At 44.6% G+C, this 20,873-nt stretch overlaps 1 protein-coding gene across 1 annotated transcript; it reads right to left on the reverse strand.

The window, feature by feature from the left end:
* Nucleotides 1–2,519: 2,519 nt before the first annotated feature.
* Nucleotides 2,520–7,797, reverse strand: LOC119405743 (uncharacterized). The gene is made up of 4 exons (XM_037672579.2): nt 7,719–7,797; nt 5,718–5,773; nt 3,735–4,139; nt 2,520–2,736 (listed from the first exon to the last, which is right to left on the reverse strand). The coding sequence occupies exons 2-4, from the start codon at nt 5,758–5,760 to the stop codon at nt 2,525–2,527; spliced, it is 660 nt and encodes a 219-aa protein (XP_037528507.1). The 5' UTR covers nt 5,761–5,773; nt 7,719–7,797; the 3' UTR covers nt 2,520–2,524.
* Between the last annotated feature and the right edge of the window lie 13,076 nt (nt 7,798–20,873).

Raw genomic sequence — 20,873 nt, forward strand, 5'->3', positions numbered from 1 at the left:
ATGTGCCGTAGTATACGGGTATGTGCCACACGTGACTGAAGGAGAGGGTTTTATGACGTACGCGAGAAGTATCTCACGCTATTCACGTAATGACCTGTTCATCGTGTTCGTCATGCACTAATGCCCTCCCATGGAAATTTTGGTATGTGTCAAATTAAGGAGACAACCACGAGAGCGTCCAGACGTAGGCGGCTAGATAGATAGACAGGTTACACATAGGCCAGCAAACTCACTCATGAGTCGACTCACTCAGACTCAGATCGGCCCGTGAGTCTGAGTCTGAGTGAGCCTGGGTGAGGAATATTTTGGTAGTTTGAGTCTGAGTGAGTCCCATTGAGGAAATTTTTGGTGTGTCCGAGTCCGAGTGAGTCAGGTTGAAAAAAATATTGGTGAGTCTCAGTCTGAGTGAGCCCTCAGCGCAAAATATATTTCTTGAGTGAGTCTGAGTGAGCTCCACCTTTTATTGCCGACCTATGGTCCTATCTACTCATCTTCAGCATTACTATCAGCCTTATCTCGGCTTACGCTTGTACTCAAATCTATTCGCACATATCTCAACGCACTCACGTTCATGTGCCACCTCAATATTTATTGGTCAGAGACGCGAATTTTGAGGGGTGCCATGACCTCCCCCCGCAAACTCTTTCACTGAAAGTTCTTGGTAAAAATATCTCGTGTCAGTCGGGTATTTCATAAAAATGTCCTTACTGGACTACTGGATTAATGAGAGCTCGTATTTGAAGGTATAAGATCAAAAGGCGTATCGTAGAGCACCGATTATGCGAGATATTGGCATTAAATAGCATTGACACCAAGATCCAAAAAAGGTAGTTTTACGCTTACGGACTCATGAGCCGACCCACTCAGGCACACTCAGGCTCAAGTCAAGCCGTGAGTCTGAGTGAGCCCGGCTGAATAAAACGTTCGGTGAATTTGAGTCCAGTGAGTCCGGTTGAGAAAAACTTTAGTGAGTCTGAGTCCGAGTGAGTCCGGTTGAGGAGAATTTTGGTGAGTCTGAGTCCGAGTGAGCCCTCAGAGCAGAATATATTTGCTGAGTGAGTCTGAGTGAGCTCCAACTTTTTTGCCGATCTATGAATAGGTACGTAGATAGAAACCGTCAAAGTGGTTTTGGTTCGCCAAGAAATGCTTCGCGTTTAAAAATAAAGGGAAACAAGGAAGGCCTCCCAACTACGCTCTTCCTTCAGGCTTGGCACCACTATAGTGCAAAGCGGCCCTAATTCGTTTTCATAGAAAATCACACTATTAGCCCTTATCTGAATCTTTTATTTCCAGTGAATCAATGTTAACTTTAGTATATGGGTCCAAAGAGGCACTTGCATATACCAATTTTATTCGCGTCAATGCCGTGTAAGCTAACTTCTTTACATGTGCGGTTGCTCTTATAAAAATCTGACAGACTAAGAATGGTTTTCGGGAAGGGAGATGAGCGTGAGTTGTTTATACGCGCATTCCAGCTCAGATAATCAGCTCTCCTAACGGCAGTACACTTATTTCGTGTTACTTCGATTATAGGTTCATAGCCGATAGAGTTGGAGAGATTCAGACGTTCCCATCGCTCCCTTACAACAGGTGACTTCTCTGCACGCAGTGCAATGCGACTCCCAGTGGCCAAGCGCTCAGACACCACTTACTCAGAAAAGAAACAGGCTCGAACTAGCGACATTCACTATATATATATATATATATATATATATATATATATATATATATATATATATATATATATATATATATATATAGGCAATGCAAGCTCAGGCTTTCACACATTAGACAAGTGCGCTCGGGGATATACATTGCACACACTGTGATTGCTCTCCTTTAGCACTGACGTCCTTCCGATCCTGCTGCTTCAGTTTAGTTCTACAGAAGAAAAAAAAACCTGAGCAATATTTGGAGCGTAAACAATATTTCTGCAATCTGAAAGGACACATAGGGACCTTGTGATACTCTCTCTCTAGTGTCTTTCTTTCTTTCTTTCTTTCTTTCTTTCTTTCTTTCTTTCTTTCTTTCTTTCTTTCTTTCTTTCTTTCTTTCTTTCTTTCTTTCTTTCTTTCTATTGCAACGTCATTGTTCTTGTTTTACACTTCATTCCCTAACAAATAAATGTTAGCCGCTACCTACAGTGATAGCCCCGCCGCATTATATAAGTAAAACAACCTTCCCGTGTATTTCTTTCGGCCTTTAATTGATACAAAGGTTCTCGAACAACGTACGTCCCTGCGATTCATCGTAGGAGTTTGTTATCTAGTGAGGGGACAACAAACAGCAAATTGCCGCTTGTTCGCATTGTTGCGTCTAGGCAGTGTGCGACATCACTTCGGAACGGCTTCGCCGCCTCACTTTTCTAACGGATCGGCTGAGGTCGTTCCCTCGACGTCGTCGTAGGAATAACGTAACAATAAGAAATGAAAATGATGCAGTGTGGTACGCTTCGTCGTTTATTTCAATTCGTCGTTGTTCGTAATTTCTCTTTGGCTGGCGTGCTATAGACGGCGTCGTTGTTTCATGGCCTGGGCAGCTGCACCCTGCTCACGGAGCGGCTGAGAGCCTCGCGGAAGGATGAGTTCAAGATGCCCTGAAGGATGGTGCTTGCCGACTGCTTGACGGCCTTGAGGAACTTCTTCTCGCGCTTGTCGTTCAGTTCGAGCTTCTTGTTCACGTTCACGCGGAACTCGACGCCGCTCAGTGTCAGTGTCTTCAGCGTGGCTGGCTGGCCTGGTGGAGTCGGGAAGGAGAAACAGAGGTGTGAGGAAACGTCATTAACAGTGCCTGCACCAAGTTTATACTGCTTTCTTGTTGCGCCGAGTAATTTCTCTTGCTATTCATTTATCGTACGTTTGAAATGAAATTATTAAAATTTACTTCATTCATTAAGTTCAGAGACAGAGAGAATATCTGTGTCAATATTCAGATGTTTGAATGCAAGGATCAGCAAAAGGGAACGGAAGAGCAGACACCATTCCGATGCGCTCGAAGAAAATGTTACGCTTGGCCGCCGCTAAAATAAATTTGGTAAAAAACGTGCGCCTATATATGGAATTAAGACGTGGTTTTACCCCCATTGGTTTTAAGGTTTAACCCCCGCCGCCGAGTATCCCAAAACATATCGCAAGGTTTTTACTTGCAGAAAGCGAGTCGTAACTTGTGGTTCCGCTTGTAAGCTTTCACCGTTATTCCTTCAAACGTTTTTCGTACGAGAAATCGTGAATGACGAGAGGACGCGCGACCTAAATTGGGTTCTTCCCGCTGCCGCACGTTTCTTCTTGCCTTATTTTGAACAGTCACAAAACCTTAGAAGGTTGGAATTGAACAGTAGAACGAGTATAGCCGAGTTAAAACTTGAGGATGGCAACATTTCTCTCAGTCAAGGCGGTATGCTGCAGTATACTGTCAGCGTTAACTTAAAGTTATGCCATTTTATTGTCATCAAGAATATCGAGATCTTCAGGTTAAAGAAGAAAGAAAAGGAAACTTTCTGACGAATAGATACCCAGGGTGTCTGCAGTGGCGGGGGGGGGGGGGGGGGGGGGGGAAATGCGGGTGGTTAACGGCGCGCAAGGACACGGCCAACAGAGGAGACCAGAAGACACGAGCTTTTGTCCTTTTGCGCTTGAAACTGTGAGCGTAATCCAACTCGGCTAATTTTCTTTCCTTATTAAGTTCTTGTTCCTTCTTCCCTTCAACTATAAACTTCTGATGGCAGGCATACTTACCGAGAGGTGCAGTGGCCTCAACGAAGGCATTGGTCTTCTCGACGACCAGGTCGAGACTGACGTTCTTTTTGCCGCCAAGAAGGCTGAATCCGCTGACGCTGCCGTCGAAAGTGAGTCGCAGCGAGTCGAGGGACACGTAGCAGCCGGTGGTGACGCTCGAGCCCTGCCAGCCCGGCACGCCGCAGTCACCGCGACGGCGCACCACGCTCGACAGACCGTACAGCATGCCCGAAGGGAACTGCGCCTTCAGGTCGCGGTTGGTCAGGCCCGTCGACTCGATCTTCACGTTAAAGCCCGGCAAGTGAGTCGGGTCCAGGTTGAGCGAACGCACGTTAGCCGGTAGGTGGTCGCGAAGCACCGCGTCGATGTAGTTGTTGGCATCCTGCTTAGTGCCAGCGTGTGCGCCTGCGTCAACGCGTAATGACATTTCAATTGTAGTCTTTGCCCGCGCACGCACCAATTCTCAATGTGCTGATCCACCAACAGCCAGACTCTTCTACACAGGAGGCCCGCAAGTGTGCCCCGAACGCACGTTATTAATGAGAATCGTGAAGGCAAAGGGTGTGATGGACTGCTGCTGATGAATTTTTAATCGCACTTGATGACCGTGACGCTACAATTCCTCATACTTATGACCGTAAAGGTAAGCAACAAAATACGTTAACTTCGAACTTGATGTTTGAAATATCCTCTCGTCAGCTGTCGTGGATCCTTATGTTTTGTGCACGAATGCACAAGTAGCACGGATTTTCGTCATTGAATGGAAGTAACCGGGAGGCAAATATCTCGAAAACGGCAAAATTTCTAGATGTAAAAATGATACCTCGCTGTTAAGGAAATCTGCTCGTGAAGGTGACCTTCTGGTAAAAAGTTGCAACCATGAACCCACTGCGTGCAAAATGGAAAGCTTTGACAAATTTGTTACAGTATATATAGAACACTTTCTTGGCTTCTTTTACTACAGGGGAGGCTAAGCCGCTATTTCGAAGCGACGCCTTTTTTTTTCTTTATGCTAACGCCTTTCCTAGCTTTTCGACATTCGCCAGTAATCAGAGCGACAGTGCATTGACGTTATCAACGGGATCAGCTGGCCGAGATGGGTGGCTGATAAGAGTGGTATAAAATGGAGCAGAAGGCGTCGCTACAAAACAGCGACCCTGGGTCGCGCTTCACGCCCCCTGGGCAGGCTCAGCTTAAACTTTGAAGGGAATCGGCCACAAACGCCTTTTTAAGCCATTAGCACTATACCTCAAGTGTTCTAATACTTTGGTGCGGTATTTCTGAAAATCGCATCTTCTCCGTTTGCTAGAAAGTCGGAGGAATTCCTGGCGCTACAGCTTTCTCTCGGTAGCGACTCTTGATACGTAATGAACAAGTACCTAATCACTGGCGTCTTTGTGCTGTCGCGCGGCCTAAAGCGTTGCTGACTACGGCAAAATAGGGCTGCTGTTTTGTAGCAATGCCTTCTGTCCGATTCTAAGCCATGTTGGTTATCCACTGTTCACGGCCGGTTGATCCCGTTCGTAACTTTGGCGGACCGTTGATCTGGACACTGACATATTACGAAAAGAGCTAAAAGGCACCAGCATAGAAAAAGCCACCGCTACAACTTAGAGACTCATCGTCGTGCTGCGTCTCTTTAGTCAGTTTTATTGCCTCCATGTCGCTTCTTTCGGCTGAGGTTGCATTTGTGTAACTCTGTATTTCTTGTGCGTATTTTACAAAGTCACTCGTAATTTTGTTTTCTGTACGCGTGTACACGTTTACGGTATTGCCCTTGTCATAATTTCTGCATTAACTATTTCATAAATTTTGAATACTCCAACTTATTGTAAAACTCTCATTCCCATTTAGAAAATGTTTCAGAATAGCAGCCCACAGATACCCCGATTGGAAGAAATTCTTGCTGTATCAATGCAAACATTTTGTTTTGTGATCCAACCAAATGGTACAGGCTATAGTATCCCACTCGCTCGGACTTACCGACGACAAGCAGACTCAAGGCGATGATAGAAGTGATGGCCATTTTGTACAGGAACCTATAAGATGAAAGGAGAAAGGGTCACTTAGTGAGCCAGGGCACAGGTCCGCGCAAGGAAGTCTTTTTCTTTTTTTTTTCATTCTTTGTCATGATGGATGGGTGAATGATAAGAACTCCAGCTACGTAGCGCACTGGCGGGGTTAATCTTTGCAAGTGCAGATTTTTAACATTATCGCTTTTCAAGCCACTGCCTCGTGGTCTATGTGAGTGATGATTCTCGGGTCGACGTTTATCGCCATTTCTAATTCTACGGTGCGCAGATGTGCATGGCCCACTCCGCTCTAAAGATGCCCAGCCGTGTCTCGAAATTGAAAGGAGATCAAGAAGTTCTGTGAAATGTCGGCCGCCGAAACCCCGCCCGCAGCCTGACATTGTAGTGCAGGCACACGACGTTGTGGTCGATCCAGAAGTTTCAGATGTCGACTTAATCACAAAGGCAATAAACACAGCTTTGTTAAGAAGAGGAGGAAGAGGAGAAGAAAAACGGAAGGACAGGGAGATTAGCCAGTTCTCAGACCGGCTGGCTACCCTGTGCCGGGGAAAGGGAAAGGGGGAGTGAAAGATGGTAGAAAAGAGATGTTACCAAAAAAGAACAATAATACGATAAACGACACTGCTTAAAGTCTGTCTCTGAGTCTGGTTGTGCGCAAAAAGCGCAACAACGCTTTGAAAGCTTTCCGTGCTGAGGACGGTTTCGGCCAGTGTCCTAAGATCTTTTCCTCCGACAATGGACGATTGTCAAGTCTATGAAACACTTTGGACAGTTCTTCTCTTGGTGCACAGAAATTGCCAAGAAAGAAAGCTATCTGCAAGTGTTAAGACGCAAGCACTCTGTATCTGCGCCTTTCCAATGTGCGTTATCTGTAGCCAGCCGGTCTAAGAACTGGCTAACCTCCCTGTCTTTCCGCTTGTTTCTTCCTCCTCCTCCTTGAGCACCGTTACTTCAGCATATGGCATAAGCTGCAAATAGGGCACATGTACTCACGAAACCTATTATGCAAATATAGTTCTTAACTGGTCGGTACTTAGGCCCCAGCCATTCATGTCATTCAGTGTGTAGCGACCAACGTTAAGTGCGCTGGCTTGTTTTGAGGTTAGCACCCTCACCCTTTCGATATAAAATTGAATCGTTGATGGGCGTCTTATAAAGGTTTCCTTTTATTTGCGTCTTTTCGCCGCAAGTAAACGCGATTTATGCTGAGGCTAACTCTCATGGCATCGCTGTCACACTCTCATATGTCGGATATTACAGGGCGCACCATGGGCTCAGTATTAGTGCACAGCTTTCAAGTACAACTTCTCTCATAGCAGGTTTAGTTACCCCTCACTGTCACGTACAGTAATTAATCTTTAAATTCTTATGGCTAAGAGTCTTAGCCACATAGGACAAACGAGCACCCTTAATAGTGAAATAAATGTGTTACTGCGCAGGATAAAGCCGCGCAGTGTAAAGACGAAAGCAGTTCTGCGTGTCACGGCTCCAGCTGCATCGGCGAGAGGCGCTTCCGATCTGCTTGGGATCGGAAATGTCTCTCGCCGATCGCGAGTGACGACAAGGTTTTCTACTTTCTCTACACCGACGTCGCTCATGCGTGTGCACACTTTTCCCTTATGAAATGCCTCCGCATTTAACGGGGGTAAAACTGCGATATATGTACTTTTAGTCACTACGGCCTAGCAGGCTTGTTAAAAACGGTCAGTGCTTACTATTTAATATTTTCCTTTGTAAAGCACTCCTTCACCTACGTGCGAGAGCGGAAGAATTATGGCACGTCGATCTTACATGTTGAAGAGTACGCAGTTCCAAAACGTGAATTCGAGACAAAGCAATTGTGATTTTTTGGTCAGAAGTGCACATGCGAATGGATCAGGTTAAGTTACTTGCTGTGGTTGTGTATAGCATTACAAACACACATGCGAGTGAGAAACGAGGGCGGGCTTACCTTTCACGGCGTCTTCCACGAGCTCCGTGTGAAGTTTCCTTTCTGGGTCTTTTTATACAGCCTGTTTATCAGACAAAAGGGGACAGATGTCTCGATGTCTTGTGTGACCTGCACAGCGTGCGAGGCCGATAACTGTGAAGCGAAGCGCTTGCACTTAGCTACGAAATATCCCTTTGTTCGTGATTGGCCTGCCTCAGGCAATAGCTTCCTTTTTCTCTCAACAGCCCCGCCGGATGAGACAAAGCAATTATCTGTGGCAAAACCGGTTGGCGATTTGATAAGCAGAGTGCGTATCATGAGTAACGGAGGTTTGTTGGAAAGACACGAGGCAAATGTGTGCATACAGCTCTGAAAAATGCGCTTCAAGCAGGCGGCAATGCCGTGCAACTAATTCAGTGGTGCTAAGCTCTTCTCCCTTTATCATTTATCCTGAATTTCGCCACCGGTTATTCTTTCTCGTTATGCGAGAGCAAGAGCACGCTCCGTCAGAGGTTATCAAAGGAAGGTTGTTTATACAATAGCAATGGCATATCAACTCAAATGAAATCAAAATCATTTTATTTCAGGGTATCTCCTGCGGAGACAGAGACTAAAGGCTGAAACAGCCTGACGAGGCCCCTGCCCCCCTTCAGTTCATACAGCGTTTACAAAAACATATGCAATGAAGTGCACATCATATGAAAATTCGGGTCGCGCTCAATATACAGCTGAAAAAAAAGAAAAATTGACGTCTATTACATCTGGTAACAAATATGAGATACATTACATATGTACACAATTAACACAGAATACACAATATAGATGCATATTGCATAAACAAATAGTTCACACAGATTAAAGTTGTCACTCACTCATTCACACAGGATTCACGTGCTAGGTAAGCTAAATAGGCCTTCTGTATCGCGTTACAGATATGTAGCGAACGGTAATGCATCATTACACTGGGCGTCCAAAAACAGACGAAAGCAGGAATGTTATGAGTACAGTAAAAATTAATGTAACAACAGCCTACAATGCACATGATGTCGTTACAAGAAACGTTTTGTACATTCTAATAATAATTGTTGTGGTTTAACGTCCCAAAACCACGATATGAGTATGAGGGACGCCGTAGTGGAGGTATCCGGAAATTTCGACCAGTTCTTTAAAGTATGTGGCCAAGTGGAAAAGTGAATCTTTTTTTTTTAATGACATTTTTTTTGTTTTTGGTCACGTTAAATGCGCGATTTGTCGCCTATCATTTTGCTGCATAAAGTTTCCGTCGGCGCAGTTTCTTTCAAAAGATACAAGCAAAAATGTTAGACCACCCATCGCCTACGAAACCGAAACTGAAAGTGCCAGTTTTGTGTGAATCATAATATTAGCTTGATATGTAGTATTTTGTAGGTTATTTGTCAATTATATCAAGTGCGAACATGTAATAATGCTCTAATAGCATTGTAAACCCATCATTTTTAATCATAAAAGTCATAAACTACTCGCAAGGTGGACGCGAAACGTCGTACATCTGAAGGACACGTATGTGAGCCTGTAAATCATCAAATTTGCTTTGTGTGACGCTATGTGTCGTTTGAATAATGACAACAGAAGCACATTTGAAATTTTGAAGCAAGTTGGCATCGATCCTGGCCGGCCTGGCCTCTACACTGCAAAAGCTTGCCTCACAAATGATCGGCACCACATCGCGAAAGCGTCCCATCAGGGCACTGATGCTGCAAAGCAAACAAGAAAAAAAAAGGGGGGGAAGTTGCCGCTCGAGAAAAGGCACACAAGAGTAAGGTCCAGGATGGAACTGGCTACAAATATCGAGGATTTTAGGGCTCTTGATCACATCGTGTAAGCGCTGTACCTGTTTCAAATCTTCTTTGTTGATTTTCTCGAAACTTACATTTTTGGTATTTTTCGTACGCGAACATTCATAACGTTTTTGCTAATAAATATTTTTCATTAAAACTTGACACACTTCCTTATCAGATTAGTGGGTGTGTAATGAATCTCAATAAGCAAAATCGTGCCACAAGATTTAAAATTGCTGCCTGTTATACGAAGGTGCCCCTAGTGTTAGTGAATAATTCCTTGGTTATTTAATCACTACAACTTTAATATTCATCTCATCTCATTTGTTTTGTTTCATTGCGCTGGCCAAAGCTTCTTTTATGTATGTGCAAAAAAATTAGGTTTTTTTATTGAGTGGAACTTTAGTTAGAACTGTTCGCGTATGGCCCACTTTTAATAAAAAATCTGTGTAGCTTGATATGATAATAACTGGTTCCATTAATTGGTCCTAATCTTCGGAAGCCTCCTCACCTGCTGCCTGCTGTTTCACGTAATAAGAACCAAGGTTTTTTTTTCTTTTTTTTAAGGGATTAGACGGAGTAAATGAAGCCAACGACATATGGCTCGCCTTCACCTGGCGCTCGTGAGAGTGTTTTTTTTTCTTATATTGCGCTTAATTAGTTGATTAACTATGATCAGCTATCCAAGATATTTTTTTAATATACACTTTAGGGCCAAAGCGTTTTGTTGCGCATTTTTGCGGCGCAACACGGCAAGGAAGCGCCATCGTCTCTGCTAAGCGATAGGCTTACGGTCCGCGGGGGGACACGGAGCTTTATATAGCAAATAAATGTTTATTACAAAAAGGGTGCGAAGGTCGCATATTCAAGGGTATCGAAACAATATCACTTATGCGCACTGTAATGATACCAAGCAGAAGTATAGAACGATCACGTCTCATCGTTATTTGTTTTTTTTTGTCCATAACAACATTGCGTGAGTTCTGCTTGTCTTTTTTTTTTTATATAAATGTCGAAACCCTGACTGTGCTGCTATTATAATACGGCAATATATGATGCTCACGACTATAGAATAAACACTTCTTCAGAGCAGCGCATCGTGTGTTTGTCTTTTCCTGCCTTGGTGCCTTATTTTGTGCACGTTCCGCACATATACCTTGGAATACATTACCAACAAGACGAGGCAGCCAGTCTTATTGAGTTCGTATCGAGAATCTGCAATGCAGCGATATATTCTCGGAACCCACTGGCAGCTCATGAAAATCGATATCACTCGAAAGAGCACTGTTTTCGTCTCTTCTTTCGCCCACGTGTAGCCTTGCGCCGTAAGCACAGTAAAGGACTCAAGTCAAGAGAACTGTGATCCTGCGATAATCAATATAGCATTCGCCACAAAGCGTCTGTCCGCCGAACTGCGCGGTAACGTTATGTGACGCGCTTTCGGCTGTGAGATTATTGATCGAAACTTGGATGATTGAGGTAATAAAGACACCTTCAGAAAGCAATGGCAGACGCGTATACGCGTGTGCGCGAAGCAGTGGCAATATTTCGCGTGTAATTTATAATAAAATTTTAGGCTAAAATGCTGCGTCTGTGATCTGGAATGGCATTTCCAAATCCAACAGTAACACCATCGAGCGGGTCCGGAAAAAATTCCTAAGCTTATATAACCATCACTTTGATGCAAATTAGGTTCAATAAAACTTGTAGCTGGGCGAGTTGGTTCGTATACTTCAAGAAAAATTGGTATGCGCAAAAAGCTGGATAGGGACACAGTCCCTGTCTATATCTTTTTGCGCACACCAGTTTTCCTTGATGCTAGAAATTACTCTGGATCTTTTTCTGAAACTGTTGGATTATAGTCATTGCCATCACTTCACTGCCGACGAAATAGCGCTGATTTGCTACTTCTTTTCAGGCACGTTCACGGTGCCGTAACCTGCCGTGAACTGCTCAGTTGTATTGTGTTTCAGATTCCGCGTAAGATAACCAGAGACCTTTTCATGCACCCGCCCGCCTCTGCCAACACTCACAGGATAGAAACTCTTCATAATGCTTGGCTCCTTGATGTGGATATTTTTACAGGTCGCTGTCGATGTTTTCTTTCGAACACTGCACAAGTCTTTTTCTCCTTCTTTGTCTTTCAGGTTACCTTGCGCTTAGTTTTTTATTGACTGTATTTATCATTATCATTCTACATGTCTTGTGTTGGGCTAAAGTATAATGTCCGATTGTCCTGCCTTTTTTGTCTTTACATTTTCCCTCTCAATTGTTCGTATTTTCTCCTGTAGACTGTGTTCTGTTTCTCGTTTATTACTAGTAATTTTTTTCTGCGTGCGCCAGTACAAAGACCTTATGGTTCTTCCTGGGCACGTTAAATAAATAAATAAATTATTATTATTATTATTATTATTATTACTATTATTATTATTATTATTATTATTATTATTATTATTATTATTATTATTATTATTATTATTATTATTATTATTATTATTATTATTATTATTATTATTATTATTACACCTCCCTTTATAAGCGGTGTTTAATACCACAGTCTCATAATGGGGGATTCCGAAATGAGAAAGCAGAACAAGTGGTAGTGCATAAAAAAATAATGTGACCATGTCGCCCATGTTTCCCATATCGCTTTGCCGACAACAAAGCAGTGCCGACGCCAGCGCGAACGTAGGAACGACATACCGCGTCCAATCGCGGTTCTGATGACCGTCGATAGCCGCCTCTGAAGCGACCGTTCGAGAGCCGTTTTCTCTGGCTGCCCTTCGCTATCTTGCGGTAGCTCCCTCTCCAGTCCCCATTAGTTGTACCATCGTGTTATAGGTGACTCCGAGCTAAGCAGCCGACGAGTTCTTGTTTGCAACTGCAACTGGGCAGTGCGGAGTCGTCATGGACTGGGTAGTGATGATGTGAGAACGAAGAAACAATTTTCCCAAAGCACATGAATATCCGCATGATATGGCCAGCAATTTTCCCAAGGAAGAAGTTTGTAGCTAAGAGCACAACTTGAGGAACAATAGTTTGTAGCTTCCGTGTACCGCAATTTTCGTTTCTACAAGTTTACTCTGAACCGTGAGGCCACCATTTTCAGTTTAATCTTATGAATCATTCTAAAATGTCGGATCACTTGTTTCCTTGTAATCGCTACACTGTCATCACTACTCAAGTCAGGCTTGCTACAGGCGCCTGCTTAACGCGTGCATTTTCTTGGATACATTATTTGTGCAGCTGCACTGTTTCATCCAGCCTCACTCCATCTCCTTCCATCACAAGGGCGGAAAATATCTCGCAAAGTGATTTAGTAGCGAAATGGGTCTGCGGTTGTTTGGTATAAGTAGTACGTAAGAATGCAATTCGTGGTAGGTATTAGCTTTTCTGCCATAATCAATGAACGTTACATAAAATGCTGTCTGGCCTGGCACCACTTGCCCTGGAGATAATTGTAACCATTGCAGCACAGTATGCTGCTCCTCGGCCATCTTAAAGGGGTCATGAACCACTTTTCCAAGTAATGATCTAATGACCTCAGTATCAGAGTTTACTGCCTCCCGAATCGATTGCCGCAAAAATTTCTCGAATCCGTCAAGAATGAGCGGAGTTACGGGGGTTTGGCGCACACTCTCAGCGCTTTCTCTCTTTTCTCGTACCGACGAGCGCACTGGAAGCTAGACAGGGAGGGATGGCACGGGGGTAAGAAGTTACGTCAGCGCGCGTCATGAAACGCGATCGCTCTCCCGCTGTGATTCGCATGCGCGAGTGCGGCTACCGTGTAAATTTAACAGACTGAGGAGTGCGGCGCGGGCAAGTGGCGGCACCCCGTGGCAAGAAGCGCATCTCATCCGGCTATCGGCCAATAAGCATGCTATATCTCTTGCGATGTAAACTGGCAGATCCGCGACGTCAACGTGCAGACGCCCCGCCCACCGACGAGAGTGAGAACCGGCCTCTGTTTGAAAAGAGGGCGCCTGAGGAAACGGCAACTTCGCGCTCCGCTTGTGGCCTTTACGCGGCGCGCACGACTGTAATATTTTGCAGAGCAGTTCATAGCCGTGTCAGCTTTCCGCAGGATGTGTTTTTTCAACAAGCCCGAGGGGTGCTTCATGACCCCTTTAAGTTATGAGCAAACAAAAAGAAACAAAAAGAGCTTCAACTGACGCTCAGAGCATGGGCGTCGGCAGGGGGGTGCAAAAGGGGCACTTGCACCCCCCCCCCTCTCCAAGCCATGCCAGCACTTGTCTCCTCCCCCCCTTCCCAGCCAAGCTACACAAGCGCTCCCCCCCGTTCCTCACTCGAGATGCAACACGTGTTTGCACCCATGGCGTCGGCAGGGGGTGCAAAAGGGGCACTTGCAACCCCCCCCTCCCAGCCACGCCAACACTTGCCCCCCCCCCCCCCCCCAGCCAAGCTACGCAAGCGCTCCCCCCCGTTCCTCACTAGAGATGCAACACGTGTTTCCACCCATGGCCGTCGGCAGGGGGGTGCTAAAGGGGCACCTGCCCCCCTCAAGCCACACCAGCACTTGCCCCCACCCAAGCTACACCAGCGCCCACCCCCTGCCCCTTCGCGATGCAACACGGTTTTGCAGCCCCCCTCCCCCCTCCAAGACAGAAACCTGCCGACACTCATGTTTGCAAACCCCAAGACAAAATACTGCCGACGGCCATGGCTCAGAGTGCGATACTGCTAAATAGATCTGCTTCTGCGCATAAATTTAACATTGCTCTCACGCATAACGTCAAAGAAAACATCCCTGCTGCATTAATTCGTATTTGGTGCCTGCCCTAGTTCAGTGAGCTGTTGAATATTCCATTCGCCGACCCCATTTCATCTCATTATACGGAATATTTCACTTTGTTTCATTAGCCTAATAATAATTTCCCGACAAAAGAGAAGCTGCTTTATGACGTTAGGAAATCTCGTCTTATAACGACCACAAGGCACAGAAATCGTCAAGTGCAAGATGGAATATCGACCATACAGCTAAACAAAGCTTTGGTTTCTGCTAGTTGGTCATACATAATATCTAGGCACGAAGCAGACAAGGTCAAAAAACACGCAGGCGCCCGTCCTGTCTACTGTGTTCTTTTTCCTCGTCTGCTTCGCGCCTAGATATTCCCATAAGTATAGAACTAAAATACTAAATAATGTTTTTACTGCCGACATATATTTATGAACATATATTGCGTTATCTGGTATTTTTTGCTCGATTAGAAAACTCACACTTGCTGTCAGTTCGCGACGAAGGCAACGTCTATTGAAATTACGGTCAAGATTAGAAAGAAAGCAATATACCACTAATCAGGTCAAGGAAAATCCCGAACAGTAAGCATGTAAAAAAGCGAACCAGGTGTCGTGCTATTCAAAGCAGGTCACTATCGCGCACATATCGCTATCTCAAAGTGCATAAAATTATCAGCCCACGCCGAACGCCGGCGACGTGGAGCAGACAATAGGCAGTAGGGAAGTGCCTAAGCCCTCGCCGATTGCCAAATCGCTCCCAGATAGTTCCTTTTTAGAGTGATAGCCATGATTAATGGTCGACTCGTCGTGAGCTCATTTAAGCGTACGTAGCAGAAATTGCTTCCCTAGCTGAACTGTAAATCATCGAGCAGGTCCTTAACTCTTTTCTTAACCTCGCGTCTTAGTTTACAAAAAATTGCACAAAGCCGCTCACGTAGCATTGGTGCTTAATTTTTTTTTCTGCAGGTTAGAACGATCATGGCAAGCTTTGGTTTTACTTTTTTTTTTCCTTCCAGTTATTCCGTGCCGTTCGTTTTCTCTTAATGTACCGGTGGCATTGCAGTTATGGTTACTTGCGAAAAGAAGCTCCAGCGTAGAGTGGTCGCAGAACTTTTTGCAGGGGGTTGCATCCAGCACAGGCAACCTTTCTTTCACTGATCGGCAACGTTAGCCAATAGTGTGTGACGTGCAAAGTTGGCTGGCGATCACACAGATATGCGGGACGTGAGTGTGCTAATCAAGCTGTGTAGCTTATTGCTACTGCATAGTAGAATATCCGAAATTTCAGGGAGAGGGGAAAGCCTCCCCCCCCCCCTTCGGACGCGCATGAACGCCTCCCTCTTCGCAAACGGTTCAGGTAAACAGAGCTTGCAGATACACGATACCTCATGGAGAGAAGCGGTTGAATTGTATGCCTGAAAGTGCAGAGCTGTACAGAAATAAGCAATGGAACTGTGCATTTGAATGTTCGTTATCGCGTGCCTTCTCAACACGTGAGGCCGCTAACCTGGTACTCAGATGACGGGAGATATGATTACGTATTATTCTCGGTGCACGTCGAATTTCATTTCCAATTACCATTTAAAGTTGTCTGCGGGCTCCCCTCCATACCTTCCCCTGAATGATCCCGTACTTGCGCAGAAGCATCTGAAAGGTACAAATTACAGCTAGAGAACTTGATCGAAATGACTTTTAAAGAGGCAAGCTGTTACCACCAGACATCGATGCTGTCGCTCTTACATTGTTCGCTCTGAGAAATGAGAACGTGTTTCGGGCTACTTTCAAAAGCGTTCACATGAAATAGTAATGCAGACACTGTACGTCTTAAGAGTTTGCAAAGACTATATTAGTTTGAGATTGACCTGCGTTTCTGTGCAATGATAACCGTTAAAGGCCCCGCAGGCATAGGCGTATCTACCGGGGGGGCAAGGGGGGCGCTAGCCCCCCCCCCCCCCCACTGAGAAATGTTGGGGGTGGGGGGGCGAAGCCCTCCCACTTTCGACAGTGGTTATTTTCGGCTGCAGACAGGGAAACTAAAAACTCAGGCAAAGTTTTAGTTGAACGCAGCAATAACGTAATTCTGTAATAAAATTTCTCCTACGATTCTGCGGTGACGACTATCCTCCGTGTGACATGACCACGCACTTTAGGCTACCTGCGGTGCGGGCGTGTGCCTCTTGCGCTCGAGCATTGCAGAGGACGCTATATCGCTCAGCAGGGGCTCTATAACATTACAGCAATCTGTCATGATTTCAGTTTGTCCTGCCTGGTCTGAAATTTATGTAATCCGCGACGCAAATATAAGCGGGAACCAGTAAACGTTTTATAGCCCGATCAAATGCTCTCCTTTTTCAGAAAATTCAGTTTCTTTCTTTGAAAATGAATAGCATTGCCACTGCTCCATATCAAAGCTGCTGTGAGTTGATGAGTGTGCAGAAGTGTCCAGCATTTTAGTTCTGCCTAGCCAGGACAGCTAAAATAGATTCTCACTTCAGTCTCCGATTGGCCTGCTTCCCTCGGCTTATCATATGGTAGCCTGCAGCGATCGTGGCGGCTTGTAACAAGGCAGTGGACTCGAGTACATTGAGAAGCCCAGCTTTCAAGTTTGCCCCGTTACTTGACCTACCTCACCAGGGAGGTGATCAGCGTCCACGGTTTTCTGGACTAAGAATAAGGCTGCCTACCTGCAAATGATTGTGTCTGTTCCTAATAATGTTTATTTCTCTCTCTACCTCTTTGTCAGCAACGATGAATTCACAGAGAGTTGTACACGCGCAAAAACAGCTCAGCATCGTTATGCTAACTGAAAGTATCTATTACATACATATGAATCCATCTCGCCCGCTGCTATAAGCAGCCGCTGCCAATGTGATTGGCGGGCAGCCTTCTTAAATTACGTTCAGAAAGAGACACTGTCTGGCTATTCCGAAAAAAAAATGAGTTACTGTTCAGCGCAGTAATCTGCTGCTTACTGTGCACACTTCATTTTAACGCCGCGAGTTTTCGCAGACTTGTGACGTCGCGTAACAATTGCAGGCGATTTTATGGCACATTGCAAATTTTTGACGAAAAGCGAAGAACCAATGACAAACAATGCGCCGTATTGAAAATAGTTCATTATTATTGTTTTTTACGCCGTCATGCGTACGTGGTAATTACGCGGTGGATCACTTACGCGTCATTTGTTGCGTCGTTTTACGAGCAGGTGCTGTGAGCATGACCCAGGAAATTTCGACGAATCATTAACAGCTTACGGAAGTTTCGACGGATTATTAACCTATACGGAAGGAAACAATGCGGGGTAGTTTGAAGGGACCGACAACTGATTTTTCTCGACCCACTTTTTTACGACGCGACAGAAAGCTCACCCTTCGCAGTGTTTGTAGCTGCAGTAGTTAATGCCAAAAGCACGTAGTTATTTTACAAGCAGTATTTTTCGATCTGAAAGGCTCTAAACACGGATGCAGCTTTCATCCAGCAACGCTGAGAATTGATAGCGATGCCACCAGCCCTTTTCGCGAGTTGTGAAAGCTATCGTTGTTCTGCTTTCCCAGGAGTTCCTCTAACTATGCTTAACCACCTTTATTTAGAGCTTTTCAACTATTTTTGAAAATAACAAGCTGTTATTTTCAAAATTGGATAGCGCGAAATCGACAAGGACTACAAAGGAACACAGATGTACAGGACAGGCGCTTTAGCGCCTGTCCTGTACAGTTAATGAGTTGTCAATTTCGCGCTATCCAATTGTGAAGATTATGAACCAACTAGCCCAGCAACGTATACTATTAAACAAGCTGTTACAATGAGATGATGTGGCATTATACACCTTCCCTGTATTTGTACCGCGTTGTGTGCGCATGCGTCCAAGGTGGCTTATCCCGGCGTCGTTACTCTCTCGATGCACGAGCCAAGCCAAGTCATCGAAAACGTCACTACGCATATGCACGGCCGCGCCGAGTAGCAGCGCGCGTCATTTCTGAGACGAGGTGTAGGTAGCCAAACTATGTCGCTCCAATATCTTAGCGACCTGGAAACTGCGTGCACGGTTGCATGAGCACGCTGAAAAGTTGCTCAAGACGCGTTGACGAGCATGGGATCATTACGTCACGCGAAGGCAGCGCCACTTTAATGCATGCTACTAACGCAGGCCTATATGTATATTACTATGGAGCAGTACCTTTAATATACAGAAACGAACAATATTTCAACACTAACAAAAAAAATCGTAGACCACGTACACAGGGGCGTAGACAGAAATTTTTTTCGGGGTGGGGGGGGGGGGGGGGGGCACCTCCTTGATCTGTAGTGGGGACGAGCAGGCAGATGTGGTCGAGTGTCATTTTCTGCTCTGTATGCTATGGCAAAAAAAAAATTGGGGGGGGGGGGGGGGCACGGGCCCGGTGTGCCCTAACGTACACTCTAAATCAACGGTCAAGTCGCCGTCTTCATCGGATCATTCATGTTTTTGCCGCCAGAGGCGCCACAGGTCATTTTTCGCGACTTTCAAATAAGAAATAAAATTATAAATCCATTTATCACGAAAAAAACAGGGTTGGTTTGAGTCAATGCGACGGACAATCTTTACATCAGTGGAGTCAACTCATTTCATATTCTGGGCAGTTGTCGGTCCCTTTAAGGTAAATCACCACCTTCCAGAAAAAATTTTACAGTTGCAGTCGAAAAGTTATAATTATAATTTTGGCTTGTAGGGCTAATGTCAATTTAAACTTTAGAATGATGATCGAAACTGCTAAAAATGTAAAAAACAAAATTTATAAAAATCTAAATGTGCCAAAATATGCATGTTGCGCTAACAGTCATAACTACAAAATGGCTGGTGCGATGGAAACGCAACTTTGCAGGTGCGTAGTGAGCAGACTAACCTGTGGATCTAACCTCCACGATCAACCCATCTCTACGCTAAGGCGCGCTATCGTGAAAAGACTGAAAAAGTTTATATTTGACAGCTTTGTTTTGCACAAAATTGGCCATATTACAAAAAGTTACTGCTCATTTTCAATAATTCTGCTTGAATGCACAGCTCAACCTATAAAAAATAGTAAGCAAAATTATATGTGAAAATCTTTATCAGAAGGAAAGTTATCGCTGTTTGCGTAAGTGTAGGATGCAAAAAATAATGCTTCGAGAAAAATGGCTTTAAAGATTTGAATTCAATGTCCATATAATAAAGAAACATTCCATACGTCTCAAATTCTCTAGGTTCATAGCTGGGGACCTCTTCTGAAGCGGCGCATTCTCCTTTTGAGCGAGCTGACGCACATATACTTTTTCTAGCTCGTTTTGAGTCTCCAGCTGACTCTCATCTACGTTCGCCACAGCAGCTCCACGCTTGGTTTATTGACTCCATAGCTTGCGTTGATGCTTCCTTTTCGTCCTATACTTTGCCATATTTCATGGAGCACAATAACTTATTCCATGAAAGGCCAGAACTAAGTCCAGGAGCTCGAAGTGGTGTACGAAAAAGCACTGACAGCCGAGCGCGCGCAACAACAGAGTGCCGAAGCCGTGTAGTGGAAATTTTAAGATAAATCTTAAACATCATGCCCCACAAGCTTTAGAATCTACTTAGACAACTTAGCATTACGTAATATGTATAAGGAAAAACATTTATGACGTCATGGCAGGTGTTGCGGAATCAGAAACCTTCAGTTTCGGTTTCGGATGCGTAAGAGGGTTTGGAAAAATGATCATAACTTTGGAACGGCTCAAGATAACTACATAATCCTTTTTGCTAAATATTCTTGAATAGAGAAGGAGCTTGAAAATGTCAAATCCAAAAAAATCATTTAAAAAATGCGTTTTTGAAGGTGGTGACCTACCTTAACGTTATAATCGCCCAAATTTGAAAGTTTGAGCTTACACAGTTTTTGTAGGCTATTTAATTGGAGGAACCGGAGGGGAGGAGTAAAGGGCCACTTCACCGCTTTTCCGTCCACCCCCACCCAAGCTGGGAAAAGTAGGAGGGCAAGGAACGACACCTAGTATATAAATTCGTAGTCACTATAACGTTATAATTTCACACAACCAGCTCAATGTGGTTTGCTTAAGTATTAATCGACTGAACTTAGTCTTCTTCTTAAGAAAGACTTATATTAGAGGTCTCTAACAGCAAAGAAATTGGCACTCGGCTGAAGACTTCAGCGAAGTACCTTGCTTTGTCAGCCACATGTTTTGTTTAATAAGGGAGAATTTAAGGTACCAGAGTCATGGCAGGTTCTTCATACTCATATATCGTATCTACTACACCAAACTAAGACTGGGAAGTTTGCTGATGGAATGCTCAGATGATCGGGTTAAATTTGTGTTTACTTTTTAAACTTCACGGTAATATTCACGGTAATATTCACGGTAAGTTCAGTGGGTCCGGTACGTATAGGAAAACAAGACGGTGCACGTACGAGGAAGCCATACTTTATGCCTAACGTTTCGGCCGTAGCACGGCCTTCGTCAGAGAATTCGTTAGGCACAAAATACGCCACTGCCCGCGGGAGGTTCTGCCATGGCAGTAGCATAAGCTACGTCCATCAGATAAATGGAAAATTAAGTCAGGATATACGAGCCTCATCTGAAACGATTTGCG

This window comes from Rhipicephalus sanguineus, chromosome 1, assembly GCF_013339695.2.
Source record: "Rhipicephalus sanguineus isolate Rsan-2018 chromosome 1, BIME_Rsan_1.4, whole genome shotgun sequence".
NCBI lineage: Eukaryota > Metazoa > Arthropoda > Arachnida > Ixodida > Ixodidae > Rhipicephalus > Rhipicephalus sanguineus.